The 22,770-nt window shown below is 39.7% G+C and overlaps 2 protein-coding genes across 2 annotated transcripts; both read left to right on the top strand.

Annotated features, from left to right (window-relative positions):
• Positions 1-345: 345 nt before the first annotated feature.
• Positions 346-11,845, top strand: LOC139407580 (ferritin, heavy subunit-like). Its single transcript, XM_071151406.1, has 3 exons — positions 346-793; positions 1,597-1,743; positions 10,696-11,845. Exons 1-3 carry the CDS (start codon positions 626-628, stop codon positions 10,996-10,998), a joined length of 618 nt encoding a protein of 205 aa, XP_071007507.1. The 5' UTR covers positions 346-625; the 3' UTR covers positions 10,999-11,845.
• Positions 11,846-12,971: 1,126 nt separating this feature from the next.
• On the top strand, positions 12,972-15,018 carry LOC139407579 (myoblast determination protein 1 homolog 2). The gene is made up of 3 exons (XM_071151405.1): positions 12,972-13,686; positions 14,022-14,100; positions 14,298-15,018. Exons 1-3 carry the CDS (start codon positions 13,174-13,176, stop codon positions 14,534-14,536), a joined length of 831 nt encoding a protein of 276 aa, XP_071007506.1. The 5' UTR covers positions 12,972-13,173; the 3' UTR covers positions 14,537-15,018.
• The last annotated feature ends 7,752 nt before the right edge of the window (positions 15,019-22,770 follow it).

Here is a 22,770-nt window from a genome sequence, read left to right as displayed (position 1 = left end):
GGTGATTAGGATCTGGAGAGTGAGCTGCGTTCAGGGGATCTATGTGTTTGAGAGTGGGAGTTGGAAGCAGACGTTACATTCAGCAGTTAAAATATACAAGAACTGTGCTTATTCAAGCAAATACCAGGCTTTCAAAAAAAAAGTGATTCTATTTTATTTTGACTAAACCGAATTTATTTTCTGACGCGCAACATGCTATCCCAGCATAATTCGCATGCATTAGCCACTGTTCATGCCCACTTTTTAATTACACAATTTTCACTAATCGTTGTTGAATTTTACTGTTTGTAATTGACGTCGCGCTTCACTCTGATTTAGGACAGTGTCGATCACACGCACCGGATGAACTTGAGAATCTGAACTGGAAACGATTTCTCCATTTCTAAATTATCGTTCACTCTCGCAACCAAAGACTGCAAACAACACGTATAGTGTATGTAGTTGTTTATATTACGCTATTCATTTAGTGTTAAATGATCAATATTATCACAAGTTTATGTGAAGGTATGGGAAGGAGATGGTGTCGTTCAATCGAGATCAGTTGTGAGCTAGCCAACTTTCGACTTCATCAGTTGTGCAATAACGGTTGTTGTTACAATCTAATCTCCGTCGGGAATTTTTAAACATGGCTGAACTAAGTGTCAAGAGATTAAAGACCAGCCTGCCTATCTGTAAAATTCACAGACCATTTGTCGGGAGCAGGGTGAAACAGAACCTCCCTGCGGTCGTTGAGGAGAGTTTGTGTGGAGTATCTACAATGCTTATGGAGGTTGCTTACAGACTTGATGCACTGGTAAGGGCGACCTAACATCCAGCAATAAGTGCAAGTTACTTGTTTACAAAATGTTCTATGGGAAAATTGGATGTTTTATAAATAAAAGCTATTTGAAATTGCATGGATTTTTTTAAATAAAATAATTTATGGCCTGAATCACTGAAAGGTTTTCAACCCTCTGTCATATATTTAATATAAGGCACGAGTAGGTGTGGTCTACATTATGAACTATGTTAGGTGGTTCGAGCCCTGAATGCTGATTGTCTGACAGCATACCACGGGAATGACAAAACATGTATTTTTACTGCTCTAATTACGTTGGTAACCAGTTTATAATAGCAGTAAGGCACCTCGGGGGTTTGTGATATATGGCCAATATACCCCTTCGTGTTGCGTCATGCCTAAAAACTACCACTTAGCGTTGCGTCGTGCGTGAGAACAGCCCTTAACCGTGGTATATTGGCCATATACCACATCTCTTCGGACCTTATTGCTTAATTATAAGCGAAGTGGTTCGAGCCCTGAATGCGTGCCTTTTTGCTTAATTTAGAGCTCATCGTGACTGTCATTCCACAACATTGCATAACTAATGTGTACAAGCAATGAATCTTGCAAGTCTTCATCTTATCGTTTATTTCCATTTCCATACTTAGTCATATTTGCACAGGTCTTTGATGAGTTGATGAAATGTACCAAGTTGCTTAAAGTTAGTCACAATATGAATTAAGCTGTATGCCATCCAATACAGCAATATATGTCAATAACCCACTTGTAAATGGATCATTCTCACTGTAGTTACTCTATATGATTCACTCTTCCAGGCCAATATATTTGAGCAGGATGATATTGCCTTGCCAAGGGTGGCAGCGTTCTTCCATGAGCACTCTGAGCAGGAACAGGCGCAGGCTGAGGCCATGCTGGACTACCTGTCAGACAGAGGGGGACAGTACTGTAATAAAGACATACAGGTACACTGTAAGACTTTAATGTAATTTCAACAGTAAAACACTATAGAATGCACAGTAAAATACCTTAAATGTGTTTTACAGCATTAATGCTGTAGATTGTACTACATTATGGGTCAAATGCTGAAAAATACTGTTATTAACTGTAATTGTAAGCCTCCTGTAGAAATTACTCTAACTTACTGTATTTCTTTACAGTAGTCCCTGAACACTGCTGTAGTTGGCGGTGCCAAACTGTCTGTGGTGTGTGAAAGAGAGAAAGAGAGCTGTATCTCATATTTGAAATCAAGACTGTTCTCAGGGCAGGTCTGCCGGTTTTACTTTTCTTAGCAGTTACTTTTAGCAGTTACTTTTCTTAGCAGGTTACGTGAATTAACACAGCATGTTATGATAATTAGGTGAAGGTTAGGAAAGCTAAAATGCTAACAATGTCCCGACTCGAACCTATCTACAACCAGGCCTGCCCTGAGAACAGACTTGATTTCCACTAATGCGATGCTCTGCGCCAAAGGGTCTGTAAGGGAAGACTCATGAGAAAATTATCTTTCTGTTCTACTCAAGCTATTTTGTATTTTCGTGGAAAAGTTTAGTGAGCAGCTGCTAGGTATGTACTAATTCCATATGCAGTTGTGGCCAAAAGTTTTGAGAATGACACAAATATTAATTTTCACAAAGTCTGCTGCCTCAGTTTGTATGATGGCAATTTCCATATATGTTATGAAGAGTGATCAGATGAATTGCAATTGATTACAAAGTCCCCCTTTGCCATGCAAATGACCTGAATCCCCCAAAAACATTTCCACTGCATTTCAGCCCTGCCACAAAAGGACCAGCTGACATCATGTCAGTGATTCTCTCGTTAACACAGGTGTGAGTGTTGACGAGGACATGGCTGGAGATCACTCTGTCATGCTGATTGAGTTCGAATAACAGACTGGAAGCTTCAAAAGGAGGGTGGTGCTTGGAATCATTGTTCGTCCTCTGTCAACCATTGTTAACTGCAAGGAAACACGTGCCGTCATCATTGCTTTGCACAAAAGGGCTTCACAGGCAAGGATATTGCTGCCAGTAAGATTGCACCTAAATCAACCATTTATTGGATCATCAATAACTTCAAGGAGAGCGATTCAATTGTTTTGAAGAAGGCTTCAGGCCGCCCAAGAAAGTCCAGCAAGCTCCAGAACCGTCTCCTAAAGTTGATTCAGCTGCGGGATCGGGACACCACCAGTACAGAGCTTGCTTAGGCAGGTGTGAGTGCATCTGCACGCACAGTGAGGCAAAGACTTTTGGAGGATGGCCTGGTGTCAAGATGGGCAGCAAAGAAGCCACTTCTCTCCAGGAAAAACATCAGGGACAGACTGATATTCTGCAAAGGTACAGGGATTGGACTGCTCAGGACTGGGGTAAAGTCATTTTCTCTGATGAATCCCCTTTCCGATTGTTTGGGGCATCCGGAAAAAAGCTTGTCCGGAGAAGACAAGGTGAGCGCTACCATCAGTCCTGTGTCATGCCTACAGTAAAGCATCCTGAGACCATTCATGTGTGGGGTTGATTCTCAGCCAAGGGAGTGGGCTCACTCACAATTTTGCCTAAGAACACAGCCATGAATAAAGAATGGTACCAACACATCCTCCAAGAGCTACTGCTCCCAACCATCCAGGAACAGTTTGGTGAGGAACAATGCCTTTTCCAGCATGATGGAGCACCTTGCCATAAGGCAAAAGTGATAACTAAGTGGCTCGGGGAACAAAACATCAATATTTTGGGTCCATGGCCAGGAAACTCCCCAGACCTTAATCCCATTGAGAACTTGTGGTCAATCCTCAAGAGGCGGGTGGACAAACAAAAACCCACAAATTCTGACAAACTCCAAGCATTGATTATGCAAGAATGGGCTGCCATCAGTCAGGATGTGGCCCAGAAGTTAATTGATAGCATGTCAGGGCGGATTGCAGAGGTCTTGAAAAAGAAGGGTCAACACAGCAAATATTGACTCTTTGCATCAACTTCATGTAATTGTCAATAAAAGCCTTTGACACTTATGAAATGCGTGTACTTATACTTCACTATTCCATAGTAACATCTGACAAAAATATCTAAAGACACTGAGGCAGCAAACTTTGTGGAAATTAATATTTGTGTCATTCTCTAAACTTTTGGCCAAGACTGTACTATATACTTCTATATACCTGCAGGTTTTCTTAATTAACTACGCTACTATCTCGCTAAAGTTAGCTTGTTTGGATTGTGTTAGCTAACAGTATAGCCAAGTTGACATGTCGGTCTGTTGCAATGATCTTTCTTGCTGGTAAAATCATTTGTGATATTGTAGCTATAGAGCAAATCATTTTAGTATTAACAACGTGCAGAAATCCATATGTTTGTTTCTTTGGATAGGCTACTTAACCCGTGGGTGCATGACATGGTGCTAACGCTATGGTATTATTAGTGGCAAAATGGTCATAGGCTTCACCAGACAAAAATACAGTTCGTCTAGGGAGGGAGCGAGAGTTTAGCTATGTCGAATACACCTTTAGTTTGTCAACAGCCACGGACTGACATTTTACCTTGGGATGTATACTTTTTGGGTGATTCTGCAGTTGGAATGAGAAGAATGGAAGCTCTCAGATGAAAGGGGAATGGTGCTTGCTAACGTTAGCTATAGCTCAGAGATGGCGCACTCTATTGGACACCTTTCTCTAAATATCTCTGGTTAATGTTAGCTCTATTCAGTCTCATTTAGCAGAAGTGAGTGGAATATTCGCCCTATGCTTTTGTTATCCTTATTAGTCCATTTAAATTAATATATTCAGCAACAACAGGCACAGACTGATATTTTACCCTGCAGGATATTAAAGTTATTTTTCATTTTCGTTTTCTTCAGATTGTGTGGTTAGCTTGCTAACATTATTCAGGGCGATGGTAGTGGCATTTTCCGCTTGAGTTGAATTTTCCTTGTGCTTTTGCTAATCTTTCAGAAGTGATCCTATCCAACCATTAATTAGGCAACGGTAAATTAATTATATCTAAAACATCAGGCACAGACTGATATTTTATTTAGCCTTGTAGTGTATAATTATTTTGTTTAGATTGTGTGGTTGGCATGAGTTGCATAGTAACGTATAGCTTCATAGCTCTTGGTGTGTGAATGCCATTTGGTGGCTGGGGGTAGTGTAATTTTCATATTGCAGGAGGCTCGTAGCTGGAAGTAGCTTTATTGGGAATGTGCAGGTGTAAATCCTGCAATTTCTGTTTCCTAAATATTAAAGCATTCATTACTCATGCAAAAAAAACATAGAAATGTTGTGAACTACAGTTTTTGCTTGTGGGATAGAGTGCCCTTGCACTGAAGCATCAGTACTTGTTACACTACCCCGACCTCATCCTGCAATTTGGGCAACACAAACGAATGAGGACACTAAGGTTTGAGAGCAAGCACTCCTACTTCAAGGAGTGTGCCAGAAAACTTGTCTGAGAGCCACTCCAGTATTACTTATGCAGTGGCCAATTGTTTCCACATAGCATTGAAGATGTTGGTGTCATGAATTCATTTGAGGAGCAATTATATAACAACACCATTCAGGGAGCCGGACAGTCAAAAGGGTTCACAAAGCAAAGCACTGCAGAGGTGTTTAAAATTGTATACAAAGCAAAAACATACACTAAAGGCCTTGTTGTAATGGGAGAAAATGATGACGGATACACATTTGGAAAGATCTCACTGATTCTGGTCACAGAATCACAGGTGCATTTAATTGTTGGGGTGTATCAATCTGTGTCACTGGTCGAGCTCAGGGTTAATTTTATACCAGATTCTCTGATTAATTACAGTCGAAGTCGGAAGTTTACATAAACTTAGGTTGGAGTCATTAAAACTGTTTTTTTCAACCACTCCACAAATTTCTTGTTAACAAACTATAGTTTTGGCAAGTCGTTTAGGGCATCTACTTTGTTCATGACAGTAGTAGTGGTGATAGTAATAGTAGTAGTGGTGATAGTAGTTGTAATAGTAGTAGTAGTGATAGTATTAGTAGTGGTAATAGTAGTAGTAGTGGTGATAGTAATGTAGTAGTAGTAGTAGTAGTAGTAGTGGGGATAGTAGCAGTCGTAGTTGTGGTGATAGTAGTAGTGGTGGTAGTAGTAGTAGTAGTTGTAATAGTAGCAGTAGTGATAGTAATAGTAGTAGTGGTGATAGTAGTAGTGGTGAATGTTATAGTAGTGATAGTAGTAGTGGTGATAGTAGTAGTAGTAGTAGTAGTAGTAGTAGTGGTGATAGTAGTAGTAGTAGTGGTGATAGTTATAGTAGTATTAGTAGTAGTGGTTATAGTAGTAGTGATGGTGATAGTGATAGTAGTAGTGATAGTAATAGCAATCTCTCTCTTTCTATTCTTTCTATTTCCATGTTTGTCCTAGTTGACATATCTTAGCTAAGGAGGATCAGAGTTTCAAAGATTGGGGTGATAATCTGCATGCCACCGAGATTTATTTGAGACTTGTTTGCATCTCTCATTCTCTCAGAAATCCTGCCATGCGGGTTGGGTCAGTAAATGATCTGCTTGCTCCATCCCGGAGCCTGTGTTGGCTTGCGGTAGCTTGCTTCTCTGGCTCCAATCTAGCCCTGCTCACTCTTCTCTATCATCCTTCTCTCTCAGCCCCTTTCTCTCTCGATCTCTCTCTCTCTCTCTCATTTCTCTCTCAAAGACAGGCAGGCAAGCAGTTCTTGTTATAGTTTTTTGTAAAAATATCTCCCTGTTCAACTGTTCTCCTTTTTTCATTTTTTTTATTTAGAGTTAATTTTTTTCTTACATAATCCTGTATTTTCAAAAATGACCTATTCTGATATCTTGGTTTGTGTATGGTGAAGTACATTATTGGCCAGTATTCGTCAATGTTCTTATCACTGTATCTCTCTGTCTCTCTCTCTCTTTCTCTCCCCTACTGTCTGGAGTTGTAATGTTGCTCTTTTCAAATGTTGTTCTTTGTGGTTAAAGTGCAATTCATGTGAAATTCATGTTTTGAATTTGAATAAATATACAGTGCCTTGCGAAAGTATTCGGCCCCCTTGAACTTTGCGACATTTTGCCACATTTCAGGCTTCAAACATAAAGATATAAAACTGTATTTTTTTATTAAGAATCAACAACAAGTGGGACACAATCATGAAGTGGAACGACATTTATTGGATATTTCAAACTTTTTTAACAAATCAAAAACTGAAAAATTGGGCGTGCAAAATTATTCAGCCCCCTTAAGTTAATACTTTGTAGCGCCACCTTTTGCTGCGATTACAGCTGTAAGTCGCTTGGGGTATGTCTCTATCAGTTTTGCACATCGAGAGACTGACATTTTTTCCCATTCCTCCTTGCAAAACAGCTCGAGCTCAGTGAGGTTGGATGGAGAGCATTTGTGAACAGCAGTTTTCTGTTCTTTCCACAGATTCTCGATTGGATTCAGGTCTGGACTTTGACTTGGCCATTCTAACACCTGGATATGTTTATTTTTGAACCATTCCATTGTAGATTTTGCTTTATGTTTTGGATCATTGTATTGTTGGAAGACAAATCTCCGTCCCAGTCTCAGGTCTTTTGCAGACTCCATCAGGTTTTCTTCCAGAATGGTCCTGTATTTGGCTCCATCCATCTTCCCATCAATTTTAACCATCTTCCCTGTCCCTGCTGAAGAAAAGCAGGCCCAAACCATGATGCTGCCACCACCATGTTTGACAGTGGGGATGGTGTGTTCAGCTGTGTTGCTTTTACGCCAAACATAACATTTTGCATTGTTGCCAAAAAGTTCAATTTTGGTTTCATCTGACCAGAGCACCTTCTTCCACATGTTTGATGTGTCTCCCAGGTGGCTTGTGGCAAACTTTAAACAACACTTTTTATGGATATCTTTAAGAAATGGCGTTCTTCTTGCCACTCTTCCATAAAGGCCAGATTTGTGCAATATACGACTGATTGTTGTCCTATGGACAGAGTCTCCCACCTCAGCTGTAGATCTCTGCAGTTCATCCAGAGTGATCATGGGCCTCTTGGCTGCATCTCTGATCAGTCTTCTCCTTGTATGAGCTGAAAGTTTAGAGGGACGGCCAGGTCTTGGTGGATTTGCAGTGGTCTGATACTCCTTCCATTTCAATATTATCGCTTGCACAGTGCTCCTTGGGATGTTTAAAGCTTGGGAAATCTTTTTGTATCCAAATCCGGCTTTAAACTTCTTCACAACAGTATCTCGGACCTGCCTGGTGTGTTCCTTGTTCTTCATGATGCTCTCTGCGCTTTTAACGGACCTCTGAGACTATCACAGTGCAGGTGCATTTATACGGAGACTTGATTACACACAGGTGGATTGTATTTATCATCATTAGTCATTTAGGTCAACATTGGATCATTCAGAGATCCTCACTGAACTTCTGAAGAGAGTTTGCTGCACTGAAAGTAAAGGGGCTGAATAATTTTGCACGCCCAATTTTTCAGTTTTTGATTTGTTAAAAAAGTTTGAAATATCCAATAAATGTCGTTCCACTTCATGATTGTGTCCCACTTGTTGTTGATTCTTCACAAAAAAATACAGTTTTATATCTTTATGTTTGAAGCCTGAAATGTGGCAAAAGGTCGCAAAGTTCAAGGGGGCCGAATACTTTCGCAAGGCACTGTATATGTTTGTACACATTGTTTTTCTTACAATATTATGTTTCAGGGAGTTGTCTTCTAAAGACAGCCTGCAATGCTGCTTGGTACTGTAAAATAATTGTATATTACTGTAGGTATTTCCCTGTAAATTTACAGCATTAACCTGGCACCACAGTTTCCAGTTTAATACTGTAATTTTGCTAAACAGCAGTGATGCTGTAATATAGTTTACAGTATGAATTTCCTTACTGTAAAACATATTACAGCATCCCTGCTTTAAATTTACCGCATGGATGCTGTAATATGTAACATACTGTATTACAGCATCCTTGCTGTAAATTTAAAGCAAGAATGCTGTAATATTTTTTACAGTAAGGAAAATGGTACTGTAAACGATATTACAGCATCACTGCTGTAAAGCAACATTACAGTATTAAACTGGCAACTGTGGTGCTAGTATAATGCTGTCAATTTACAGGGAAAAGTTTTACAGTGTAGAGCTGCCCGCTTATAGAAATATAATGAACCACCACCCATTATGGCATAGTTGACCTGAATGGGGATGCCTGTTCTACTCATTCTAATTCTGTGTGCCCACTGCCGGGGGATAGGGGATGGGTTCCTCCTAACTTTAGGCAGTGCAGTAGGGCATGGGTCATGCATGCATGCCTTTTTCCTTCTGGCTAAATAAATTGGCACACTAGCTTGGTTTCCATTCAATTGGCCACAGATTTTCATGCGGATATCCTAAAATCTGCATAAAAACAATAAGCGCATTTTCCCACCAGATGTGAGTTTCCATCAAACTGACTTGTGGCAGATAAAAGGCTGTGCGTGATGAAGTAGTGCACATAAATTACTTTTGCGGTTAAGTTCCCATGTACGGAATAAAAAACATAAGTTCGATGGTCATCTCAATTTCAACTTTACCGATGGTTTTCACAACAAACTGTTGTGATTAATAGCAAACTTGCACAATGGTTTTGACACATGCTCTCAAGACAGCCAAGCACCGGTCACCAGCATTCAAATAATAGCTTACCCTCAATATTTGGACTATTGGAAATGTGCATGATCACAGTGCATTTACCCACCATGTGAAGTTCATCATAATGTTTTTAATCTGCCTATAAACATCTCATGCTTTTCCACATCGTGGTGGTAGGCCCATATCGTGTGACACCAAGTTTACTTTATTATATCGATATTTGCGCATAAAGGCATTTCCAACGTCATTTCTCGCATAATTAATTTTACAGACACATGAAATTGTACCAACATTTTCTGTTTCCATAAGCCCTGTCGTGACTTTTTCTTATGCGTCAGGTAATTATTTTGCATTAAATGGTTGTGTGGAAATCTGGTTACTGTCTATGCTGGTGCTGGGGATAAGGGGTTGTGAGTGGACAGAATAGGAACGTCTGAGGCCAAGGGGGGTGGGGGGTTAAACCCTAACCCTGGAGCTTTTCCTGGGGCTCAGGCCTATTGCCTGTCAGGGTGTACATTTCCCCTGAGTTCCGGAAAATTGGGGAGATTAATGTGCAGGCGGAAGGACGAGGCATTAATTGTGTTTCCAGATGTACGGGGTGGCGTTGACACTTTAGTGCCGTGTCCTCTTTCTGCCTCCTCCAGTTTTACGAGTCATGTCAAATCGATCCCAAGTGGGACCGCTAAGGGGTCCATCATCAGCAATTTGGGACACCTTGTTATCCATTGATCTGTGAGGGCAAATGATGTGTCCTGAATAAGTCTATTCATCAGTTTTGATATTATTACGATTTGTATTAAATTCTGCAACCAATTCTTCAACTTTGTTTGAAGTTTGGAAAGAAGTTGTCTGAAAGGCTTTTCGTTGTTTTGTTTATAAAACAGTTTGGATGGATTCATTTTCATAAAGATCATAGTTAAAGTAGGAGAGATATATTCAAGTGTTTTCAGATTTTAAGAAACTACAGTAGTATAATAATGAATTAAAGTAAAAAATATATAGTTATCCTTCAGTAAGGGGGACAATTAAGCAAGCTGTTCTGTTCTAACATCTACATTTGGATTATTAGCACAAGGTTTCCCATAGTCGGTCCTGGGTCCCCCCCCTGGGTGCACGTTTTGGTTTTTGCCCTAGAACTACACAGCTGATTCAAATAACCAACTCATCATCAAGCTTTAATTATTTGAATCGGCTGTGTAATGCTTGGGCAAAAAACACAACGTACACCCGGTGGGGCCCCAGGACCGACTATGGGAATCCCTGATTTAGCAGAGCGACTTAGTCAGTGCATTCTAATGGCCGTCTCTGTGTGTGTGTGCTGTCATTCTCCCCCAGAGGCCAGGCTGTGAGGAGGTGTGTGCAGTGATCCCAGCCCTCGAGCTGATGCTGGGCCAGTGGAAGGAGGAGATGGCTGTGATGGTGGAGCTCAGCCAGCTGTCCAAGGAGCACAGCGACCCGCACTCTGCCAGCGTGGTCAAGAGCCGCTTCCTGGGGCCACTGGTGCCCCGCGTCAAACTGCTGGGAGACCTCCTGACCAACGCCCGTAGAGTGGGCTGCACCATTGACCGCTCGGGGGGCTTTGGGGAGTACCTAATCAACCAGCTGCAGGAGGAGTTGACCAACGTCACCAGTGGATGAATCACTCACTAGCGTGCGTTTCCATTAAAGAAGCCTACTTGGTGAGTTAGACTCACAAAACAAGCCTTTCCTGTCATGTCTGGGTTTTTTTTGTCTGGGCACCTATATCGTGTTATTGCTAGTCAGTAAGACCAATGTATTGTAGAAGACACTCCAAAGTCCTCTATGGAAATGATTTCTGAACTGAACAAACAAGGGGGGATGGCTTATTTACAACTAACTTCATTCTAGAATGTAAACTGAACCAAGCTATAGCACTTCTTCCAAATTCCTAAGCTTGAATATCTGCCCTATTTTGTAAATGTTTGGTTCAACATATTGATGGGGGTATTGGGTTATGTTAGAGAGGGTGGAAGTATTTTAAGTTCTAGAAACTACCAAAAATGAAGAATACATGTATTATGTACTTGATCTGGGCATTTAAAAGGGCACAGCCTCAGTGTATCATGTATGTATTCCGTAAGCAAATTTGAGGTTTGATGTCTTAAAGGATGCTGTTGGATGCATTGAGAGGTAACAATGCGACAATCAAAGTTGATACTGTAATATCTGGTATTTTTTCTGGATGATTCCTGCATTGACAATCCTCACAGTATACTATGTTAAGTGGCTTATAATGTGAAGTATTTCTGTATTTACTATGTTACAAAGAGATCACTGATTCGTTAGAAATTCTGGGTTGATGATTAAGAGATATTGTTTGGGAATTGTCTCATCCATACACTTTGTGTCCACAAAACATATTGCCTTTAAATATACTGTTGAAATTATTTAATATCCCTCTTCATCACATACAGTACAAAGTTAAAACAATGTCTTCCTTTTGAAATAAAGTTTTGAAAAAAAACCTCTAAGCTCTCTTTGTTCTATATGGCTCATATAGTGTTTAATGTAATATAAGTGTTCGTAGTGACTTCAATTTCCTGACTGTCAAACGATTCTTGATTGTTGCAGGAGTTTTGCATGGGATGTCATCACTGGTTTAATCAACTCACTATCGCCATCTAGCGATCCTAACCCAGACCTAGATATTGTGTGTATGTACTGATATGTACTGTCGACTGTGTGACGTTTTAAGTGTATGTATTTCACTCCTTGACTGATCATGTTATGTACTATGTATTATGTCATGTTTCATGTGGACCCCAGGAAGAGTAGATGAGGCTTTTGCAGATGCTAATGAGGATCCCAATAAATACCAATAACAATACATTGAGGTTTTCAAGTAGCAGGCTTATCGTGGCCTATTTTTCTCCAGTAGGCCTGTCTATAAAAAAAAATTAAAAATCCCTTCAAATCATAACAGCCTTGAGCATTTCGTATTTAGAAAATTATATTTATTTAAAACAAACAGGTCTGCCTGATTAATTATAAAGCAGCCTGCACATTGGATAATGAATATATTCGAGGGCTATAAATTATAATAATAGGTTGTGCAAGACGACAATTAGTGATATCATTAGGCCAACTTCCATCTTCGAAACAAATTGTATAGGGACACTAGATAAACGTGTGAATAACATAATTAAAGATTAAGACAGGTTATGGGCTATTTGAATTTCGAGACGTGTTATTCCTTTGACTACAGTCATACTGATATTTTAAGAAGCTCATATTAATGAACAATGAATTACAATCAAATCACTTTCATAAATGTAATATACAGATTCAATTGTAATATGTTGGTGCATAGCTGTATTATTATTATACTTCTATGTAGACCTATTACTAGAATATTATGCTTTTACTAAAGTTCCTTCTGGAAAAATAAAGTAATCCTATTCCATGTTATTATAGAGACAGTTACGAGAAATTGTACACTAAATAGCATGAAGTTGTAAACCCCTCCCTGCGCACACGTTCCGCGCGACCATTGGCCAATCCAGGGAGCTGTCAGAAATGCAGAGCACGCCCCTAACTCACCAGGGATAAAAGCTTGTTTGAGCCACAGCATCAGCAACAGGTACCCAAGGGGTGCACTAGAATACATGTTGGGAAAGACAACCAAATTCCTACACTAAAAACTAATACTAATTGTAAGTTTTTTGGTTGCTCTAAGGATACCTTTACAGTTCAACTTTTTGCCCAAAGTTTCCGGTAACCTCTAACGTTTGTGACAAATACAGAGCCAGGATTACAATCGTTACAAGGCTGGTCTTGGAATTTGACAGTGAGATGGAGTTGTCGGATATTTCGTTCCCTGTTACCTCTGCTGATGACTTTTATGACGACCCGTGCTTCAACACCAGCGACATGCATTTCTTCGAGGACCTGGACCCCCGGTTGGTCCACGTGGGACTCCTCAAGCCAGACGACCACCATTACAACGAAGACGAGCACATCAGGGCACCGAGCGGGCACCACCAAGCCGGGAGGTGCCTCCTCTGGGCATGTAAAGCTTGCAAGAGGAAAACCACAAACTCTGACCGGAGGAAGGCTGCTACAATGCGGGAGAGGAGGAGGCTGGGAAAGGTCAACGACGCCTTCGAGAACCTGAAGAGATGCACGTCGAACAACCCCAACCAGAGGCTTCCCAAGGTGGAGATCTTGAGAAATGCAATCAGCTACATCGAGTCTCTGCAATCTCTGCTCAGGGGCCAGGACGGCGAGAACTACTACCCGGTGTTGGAACACTATAGCGGGGACTCTGATGCATCCAGTCCACAGTCCAACTGCTCTGATGGAATGGTGAGTTGGTGCATCTTGACATCAGTGTATGTGCATGACCCCACTGGAATTCGGAGGTTTGTATTCAATAAAACCTATTTGCAGGTCTATATAAATACATTTAGTAGGCCTATTCGATTTGATTTTCTTATATCATTTTGGAACTACCAATTGGATATCACGAAATTGTGGAGAAAAATGGGTAAATACAAGTAAGTAAGTACAAAAAAAGGTGGGATATAGGTATATAGTTTGAGATATTCATGTCATTCAATATCACTCAAAAAGCTGTCAGAACACACAGTGTTATTTTATTGATCGAATTCTTAGATTGCATTTATTAATGTTTTATCCAGATGGACTATAATGCCCCAACGTGCACGTCCGCAAGACGAAGCAACTATGACAGCTCTTATTTTGCCGAGACTCTAAATGGTAAGTTATTATTTTAAAGTGTTATATTATTGTGACTTGTTAGGCCTAGACCTTTATTATACGGTTTTTAAAATACGTTTTTTTCAGCAGCTCTCCTTCAGTAGCCTAATGCACAAGACCCTTGGCAGACATTTTTTGACACACATGTAGATAATGTTACTTGTCTCTGACTGATGTTTCCTTCACCTCTGTTACAGCTGATTCCAGAAGCAACAAGAACGCAGCAGTCATCTCCAGCCTGGATTGTCTTTCCAACATCGTGGAGAGAATCTCTACAGACACGTCAGCGTGCACCGTGTTATCAGGCCAGGAGGGTTCCGAGGGTAGCCCCTGTTCTCCACAAGAGGGATCTACCCTGAGCGAAACGGGGGCACCCGTGCCGTCACCGACCAACTGCCCACAGCCGTCCCATGACCCCATCTACCAAGTGCTATGAACACAGTGATAGTATGGCTACATTCATGAAAACGAATCGATTCCTGTAAATTGTAGAAAACAACAAACGGACAGAGTTGCAGAATGTTGCTGTGGTAGAAGAATAGGATGGCAAAGCTGCCATTCCTTCTAATAGAAAGGTTTCAATTCCTTGAAGATCAATCATTGGCTTCCCATTGGTCACGTTTTATGAGATATAATTTCCGACTTATTTATGTAGGCCTAAGTGTAATCGTAAATGAAATATTTGACCACTTTCTTAGACTTGTGTGTGTGTGTGTCATCGTCATCTTTTGTTCTTTCCTTGCCAATTTTATTGTTTATGACAATAGAGGACCATTTTTGTATATGTGTAAATAAGAGGTGATTTGTTTTTTAAAAAATAAACGAAAAAAAGTGTTTTATGTATTTAATGTAGCCTGAGGCGCTTGGTTTGTTTGTTGTGAGAAATGTTTAACTTTATATTTATACATCTTAAAATGAGTGAAAGGCTTTCGATGTTATTATAAATAAATGACTATGACTATTTATACAAACCATGTTTCATCATTTATTCTATTTTGCCAAGATAACTGGGAATGTGTGTCGTTAATACCTGGCATGTTTAATCCGAGGAACATGGGAAGAAAATATTGAAATTCAAAATTCAAAAACACTGTAGCATATTATACTGTATTAATTAATCATATTATATAATAATAATATGCCTAAAGTAAATAGGGTAATGTTTAGTTTTGATTTAAATTAATCAATGGACAAGAGTTGTTAGTTTAATGTTCACATATATTTAATAACAAAATTAAACGTAACACAGGACACAATAGCATATTATCGGATGTAAATTATTTCGATTATTACTCCATGTCATAGGCCTATCACATCTAACGTCTCAAAGCATGAACTATGATGGGAAGGTTATAGGCTATGGCCTATATTAAATACATCTTATTGTATTCCTAACTGATGGGTTTGATAAGGCCACAAATTACCCACAAACAAGACAGAAACTGTTGCCATAAAATAATATGTCTAACATATTATTTTCTAAGATAGGCCTAATATCCCAACGCAGGGCCGGAATACTTACTAGCGTGCGTGCAGCTCTAATTGTTGCATAAATCATGCATTGATGTCGAATGGAGATTTGCACAAAAATCCATGTCATGCTTTAATACAAAACACATTTTGTTTAGCCGTAACACACCATTTTAAATGATTACGAAGGTTTCCTCTGTTTCAATTCACACAAATAAATTGACAGTATATGCCTAGTCTACAATGTTTTTATCTCCATTCTATAATGGCATTTCCATAAGTCTATCTGTATTCGTGAATTAATTTCCAAAAGAAAACGTTACTTATATTTATGTTAAATATGCACGCAAGGAGTACAAGTTATGAAAATAGATTTTAGGCCTATAAACCCATAGCCTTTCTTCTTTTTGATGCTATCCCGAAAAATACATCTTAACATATGCATGTTATTCCGTGTCTGACTGACATTTAGCAGGCTAGATGTACAAAGCATTGCTATTTATCATTTCAATCAGTTAAAATGTAGCCTATTCAATAAAACCGTTTGGCTATCTATGGTCAAATGCAAAAACAACATTAGGTCCGATTTGACCTATAGCAATGGTCTACATTTGAAACATTATAACCAATTAGAAACATTATAACCAATAACCAATACACTTTAATGGAAAAGTACTATGAGGTGTGTTAACATGATTGTTTTTGCCTTTATTTATTGTCCTGTTCAAAAGTGAATGACAGCAACAACGAAAACAGAAGCGAAAGGAAACATACATCTGTGTTTTTTGGCTGAGAAGTGAGCAAAGTGAGTCGCTGGCCCTTATGGGTCTAACATTTGAGCAGAGACAGCAGTAGCGTCATCTCGAGTTCAGATTGTGTACTGCAATGCAAAAGCCCGGAGCAATAATTAAAATAGGCCAATAAGGCTACAGCAAAGATGAGGGCTGTTACAACATTGTACATGTAAACAGTCTCTACTCGGCGGAAATATAGGCCTATAGTACGGTCGCTTATATGAAAATGGATCTATAGGCAACTTACTATGGCGGGCTTGCTGCCAAAATCTCATGGTCTTGTGCTCTTTTGAGAGATGAACACCTAGCTGGCTGTTATCTCGTCACAAAAATAGTTGCGCATGGGCATAACTGTCTGGGCTGTATGTGTCCCGGGGCGCCGTCGACTTGCTGTAGTAGGCAGGGGAACCACTTTGGTTTTAAAAGTGGGGGGACATAACCTGGCGGGGGTCCCCCCATTTATTGGGCATCTAAAGCTAATTTTCTGCATTTTTACACAATCCAATATGCTGTCTTTATTTAGAACAAAAATTAAGCAAAAATGCCCACAGTCATCAAGCTAAGTATGAGATCCTTATTAAATATGTTCAACTGATTAAAGGTAATTAAAGTAAAAATATTGTGTTGCACCTTTAACCAATAGCCTAACAAATAAACAACTCTTGATAAAATACAAAGACTTCTGATTGTCTTTATTAAGACATCCTCTGTATCAAATGTCAGCCTGACTGACCAGCCAGGCCGAGCCCCCTGCACGTCCGACCCCCACCAGTCTAGTCAATATCTCAACTCTCTCCCAACACAATTTCCTTCCCAGTTCCCACCTTCATTTTTTTAAAGGAAAGGTTTGGGAACAAAAAAAAACACAAAACCCCCCACATACACCTTAAACATACATTAAAACAGCAAATCCCAGCAAATCCTCCATATAATGAATTATAATTAATAGGCCTAATAGTACTGTAGAGCCCTTTTTACTTGCACACAATTTAGCTGGGTTGCCCCATGCTGTCCCTAGGAGTCCACTACTCTGCAAAGCCCCAACCCAACACACCACACTCAGCTTTAGGATCTTAGTGAAACATTCAGTATTGGTTTCGGGTGTGTTAAGCCAAGGCCAGAGTGACAACCCACAGGACGGCAGACCCCATAGGCCAGGACTTAGCAACCCAGAAGCTAGGGATTGCCTAAATAGGTACGGTGGCATGCGAAAGTATTCACCCCCCTTGGCATTTTTCCTCTTTTGTTACCTTACAACCTGGAATTAAAATATATATTTTTTTAGGGGGGAGTTGTATCATTTGATTTACACAACATGCCTACCCCTTTGAAGATGCAAAACACTTTTATTGTGAAACAAACAAGAAATAAGACAAAAACATTGAAACCTTGAGCGTGCATAACTAGTCACCCCGCCCAAAGTCAATACTTTGTAAAGCCACCTTTTGCAGCAATTACAGCTGCAAGTCTCTTGCGTACAGTGCCTTGCGAAAGTATTTGGCCCTTGAACTTTGCAACCTTTTGCCACATTTCAGGCTTCAAACATAAAGATATAAAACTGTATTTTTTTGTGAAGAATCAACAACAAGTGGGACACAATCATGAAGTGGAACGACATTTATTGGATATTTCAAACTTTTTTAACAAATCAAAAACTGAAAAATTGAGCGTGCAAAATTATTCAGCATTTACTTTCAGTGCAGCAAACTCTCTCCAGAAGTTCAGTGAGGATCTCTGAATGATCCAATGTTGACCTAAATGACTAATGATGATAAATACAATCCACCTGTGTTTAATCAAGTCTCCGTATAAATGCACCTGCACTGTGATAGTCTCAGAGGTCCGTTAAAAGCGCAGAGAGCATCATGAAGAACAAGGAACACACCAGGCAGGTCCGAGATACTGTTGTGAAGAAGTTTAAAGCCGGATTTGGATACAAAAAGATTTCCCAAGCTTTAAACATCCCAAGGAGCACTGTGCAAGCGATAATATTGAAATGGAAGGAGTATCAGACCACTGCAAATCCACCAAGACCTGGCCGTCCCTCTAAACTTTCAGCTCATACAAGGAGAAGACTGATCAGAGATGCAGCCAAGAGGCCCATGATCACTCTGGATGAACTGCAGAGATCTACAGCTGAGGTGGGAGACTCTGTCCATAGGACAACAATCAGTCGTATCTTGCACAAATCTGGCCTTTATGGAAGAGTGGCAAGAAGAAAGCCATTTCTTAAAGATATCCATAAAAAGTGTTGTTTAAAGTTTGCCACAAGCCACCTGGGAGACACACCAAACATGTGGAAGAAGGTGCTCTGGTCAGATGAAACCAAAATTGAACTTTTTGGCAACAATGCAAGACGTTATGTTTGGCGTAAAAGCAACACAGCTCATCACCTTGAACACACCATCCCCACTGTCAAACATGGTGGTGGCAGCATCATGGTTTGGGCCTGCTTTTCTTCAGCAGGGACAGGGAAGATGGTTAAAATTGATGGGAAGATGGATGGAGCCAAATACAGAACCATTCTGGAAGAAAACCTGATGGAGTCTGCAAAAGACCTGAGACTGGGACGGAGATTTGTCTTCCAACAAGACAATGATCCAAAACATAAAGCAAAATCTACAATGGAATGGTTCAAAAATAAACATATCCAGGTGTTAGAATGGCCAAGTCAAAGTCCAGACCTGAATCCAATCGAGAATCTGTGGAAAGAACTGAAAACTGCTGTTCACAAATGCTCTCCATCCAACCTCAGAGCTCGAGCTGTTTTGCAAGGAGGAATTGAAAAAAATTTCAGTCTCTCGATGTGCAAAACTGATAGAGGCATACCCCAAGCGACTTACAGCTGTAATCGCAGCAAAAGGTGGCGCTACAAAGTATTAACTTAAGGGGGCTGAATAATTTTGCACGCCCAATTTTTCAGTTTTTGATTTGTTAAAAAAGTTTGAAATATCCAATAAATGTCGTTCCACTTCATGATTGTGTCCCACTTGTTGTTGATTCTTCACAAAAAAATACAGTTTTATATCTTTATGTTTGAAGCCTGAAATGTGGCAAAAGGTCGCAAAGTTCAAGGGGGCCGAATACTTTCGCAAGACACTGTATGTCTCTATAAGCTTGGCACATCCAGCCACCACTGGGATTTTGCCCGTTCTTCAAGGTAAAACTGCTCCAGCTCCTTCTAGTTGGATGGGTTCTCTGTGAGTTTTAGTGGGGGGCCCTCTCTTGGCAGGTTTGTTGTTGTGCCATATTCTTTCCATTTTTTAATAATGGATTTAATGGTGCTCCGTGGGATGTTCAAAGTTTCGAATACTTTTTCATAATCCAACCCTGATCTGTACTTCTCCACAACTTTGTCCCTGACCTGTTTAGAGAGCTCCTTGGTCTTCATGAAGCCGCTTGCTTGGTGGTGCCCCTTGCTTAGGGATGTTGCAGACTCTGGGGCCTTTCAGAACCGATGTATATATACACTGAGATCATGTGACAGATCATGTGACACTTAGATTGCACACAGGTGGACTTTATTTCCCAAATTATGTGACCTCTGAAGGTAATTGGTTCCACCAGATTTTATTTAGTGGCTTAATAGCCAAGGGGGTGAATACATATGCACACACCACTTTTCCATTTACATTTTTTTTAAATTTTTTGAAACAAGTTATTTATTTCATTTCACTTCAACAATTTGGACTATTTTGTGTGTCCATTACTCGAAATCTGAATAAAAATCAATTTAAATTACAGGTTGTAAAGCAACAAAATAGGAAAAATGCTAATGGGGGTGAAAACTTTTGCAAGGCACTGTTTCTCCTCTGACATGGGCATGTTTTCAAAACAGACTCCTTTAGTCGTACTGCATTGCATATCCAGATCTTATGAAAGTTGCCCAGTAAACCCAGTAAACTGGTATTAAATCAAAAATCTAGTGATACATAACTTCACATTGTGGGAGGATAACCAACCTTCCAATTAATGCCAATGTATTTCTTAGCTACTATAAATGCTTGGTTGCACAGTTTCTTCAGATAACAGTCTCCAGTATCAACATTTCCAAGCAAACAAAAACAGGGAGAAGGGAGAACCTTTAGACATGCTGAGATAAAAGTGCATGCTCTTTACTAGAATTCAACAAGCCTTCGCAAGACCATAACATATGCAAATATGTGCCCTTTTGTGTTTTACAACTCCAGCAGAGGAATGACATTTCTGAGTGCATGTATTTCAGTGTCACTATGTTCTATGGATGGCCTTAAACTGCAGTAATTTATGTCTGAGAAGATATGAACATGACTGGGCATTCAAACATATTTGTATCCATTCATCATCATCAATAGCTTCTACCAGATCTTGCTCTCGTTTTTGTTTTACATGTTTTGTGTCATTGGGAAAAGCCTCTATCATCCCTTGATTGTCACGTTCGTCATAATGAGGAGACCAAGGCGCAGCATGATAATAATACATGATTTTATTACATGAACAACACTAAACAAACTAACAAAACAAACGTGAAGCTATAAGACACAATTGCTGACATGCAACTACACATAGACAATAACGCACAAAACCAAAATGGAAAATGGTAACCTAAATAGGATCCCCAATCAGAGACAACTATAAACAGCTGTCTCTGATTGGGAACCAATTCAGGCCACCATAGACCTACATTTACCTAGACAATACCAAAACCCCATAGAATTACAAAAAAAACCTAGACAAGACAAAAACACACATACCACCCTCGTCACACCCTGACCTAACCAAAATAATAAAGAAAACAAAGATAACTAACGTCAGGGCGTGACATTGATACAGTTTTTAAACTACGGCGTGCGACATGGCAAGCCAACAAATAATCAGATTATACTTTTTTGGCTTTTAAAATGTCCGTCATCATGGAGTTAGAACTGGGATCATCTATACTGTGCTTATGAAGACACAAAAAAGGAGAGCAACAGCGAATTTAGCAAACAAGGCATTTGTGGTAAGTGCATTGGGGCTGCCATATTTTTGCACCTCTGCTACTGAAGTGCGAATATTGAAAATGGTTAATTGAAATTGATGAAACGGTCATCAGAAATTTTAAATAAAATAGTAAATGGTCAACAGTGAATGGCAAATGGTTAACAGAAAATGAACACTAGGCAAAAGTTACTCATGGGCAATTCCACAGTAACAAAATGATGCTGAGACTCAGATTTTTCATTTTAAGTTAAACTTACAAAAACATATTTACTTGAAGAACAGTACAGATACCAAGTTTGGAACCAGATGCCGGCATAAACACCACAAACCATCATTCTGTTACCAAACTACATCTACACTGTTCTTCAAGTAAATCTGTTTTACAATTTTCATTTCTTTATGGTTTATAAAACTTTTTTTTTTAAAAATAATTCTGCTACCTTGGAATTGCCCTCATTACATGTGCATGGTCACAGAACCACTTCTTTCTGGTTAGTTGTTCGCATGATGAGTAACCTTGCCTGATACCTGAAAAGTTGCAATGGCTATAGGCTTTTAGCGGACTAATCTGCTCTTCTGATGTGCAGAACACCCTTATTCTAACCCTACCAGTCATATTTGAGCCATGGCTCAGATGGGTCCTTGTGAGGAGGAGATCAAAGGATGGTGAATTGTAACTGAGGTGATTCAGTTACCACACATGCATGATGAGTAGGCCTAACCTTGCCTGAGACCTGCAGAGTTGCATTGGCTCCTCGAGGATTCAGCTTAGCAGGTCTATGCTGCGTGTTGGTTACACTAGTCTAAAATCAATGAAAAGAGAGCCGACATGGCTAGGATGTACTACTACATGGGGGTGCAGAGTTGCGCTCCTGCTTCACACCTCCAAGAAGAAATTTGAATACAATTCAAATGGAAATTGAAAAGCAAAATGCTTAATTGGGTAGTTGGGAAATTAAAACAGACACTTGAAATTCCACTTTGCATTTGCGATTCTTTCTTTACCATTTGGCTTTTTCTGTTTATCATTTTTATTTAGAATTTTTTTACAATTTCCAACCATTTTCTATTTTCATTTAAACTTTTCAATGTACTTGTGGCCTATTTAATGCGCACTGATACGATAATAAAAATACATTTAACATTTTCACAATCCTATTTAGAGTTTAAGCATTGCTTTTTCAAAATGGCACTCTCCACTCTCCATAGTTACATACCAGAACATTGTTTGCTCCTTTCAATCTAGGTTACAATATAATTCAATCTAATTGTGATGTCAATTCAAGTGTTTGCATTTTCCCTCAGAACGGTGGGGTGGGATGTTGAAGAAACCTTCATTATAATGCAGTATTTCTTCTAACGTAGGGCTAACACGTTCCACAAGTTAATCTAGGTCTACTCTTGCAAATACAACGATATTCTGCCTTTTATTAGAGTGGAAATG

Source organism: Oncorhynchus clarkii, chromosome 4, assembly GCF_045791955.1.
Source record: "Oncorhynchus clarkii lewisi isolate Uvic-CL-2024 chromosome 4, UVic_Ocla_1.0, whole genome shotgun sequence".
Lineage (NCBI taxonomy): Eukaryota > Metazoa > Chordata > Actinopteri > Salmoniformes > Salmonidae > Oncorhynchus > Oncorhynchus clarkii.
The sequence above is the reverse complement of the archived record's forward strand: the minus strand, read 5'-3'. Positions and strand labels throughout refer to the sequence as shown.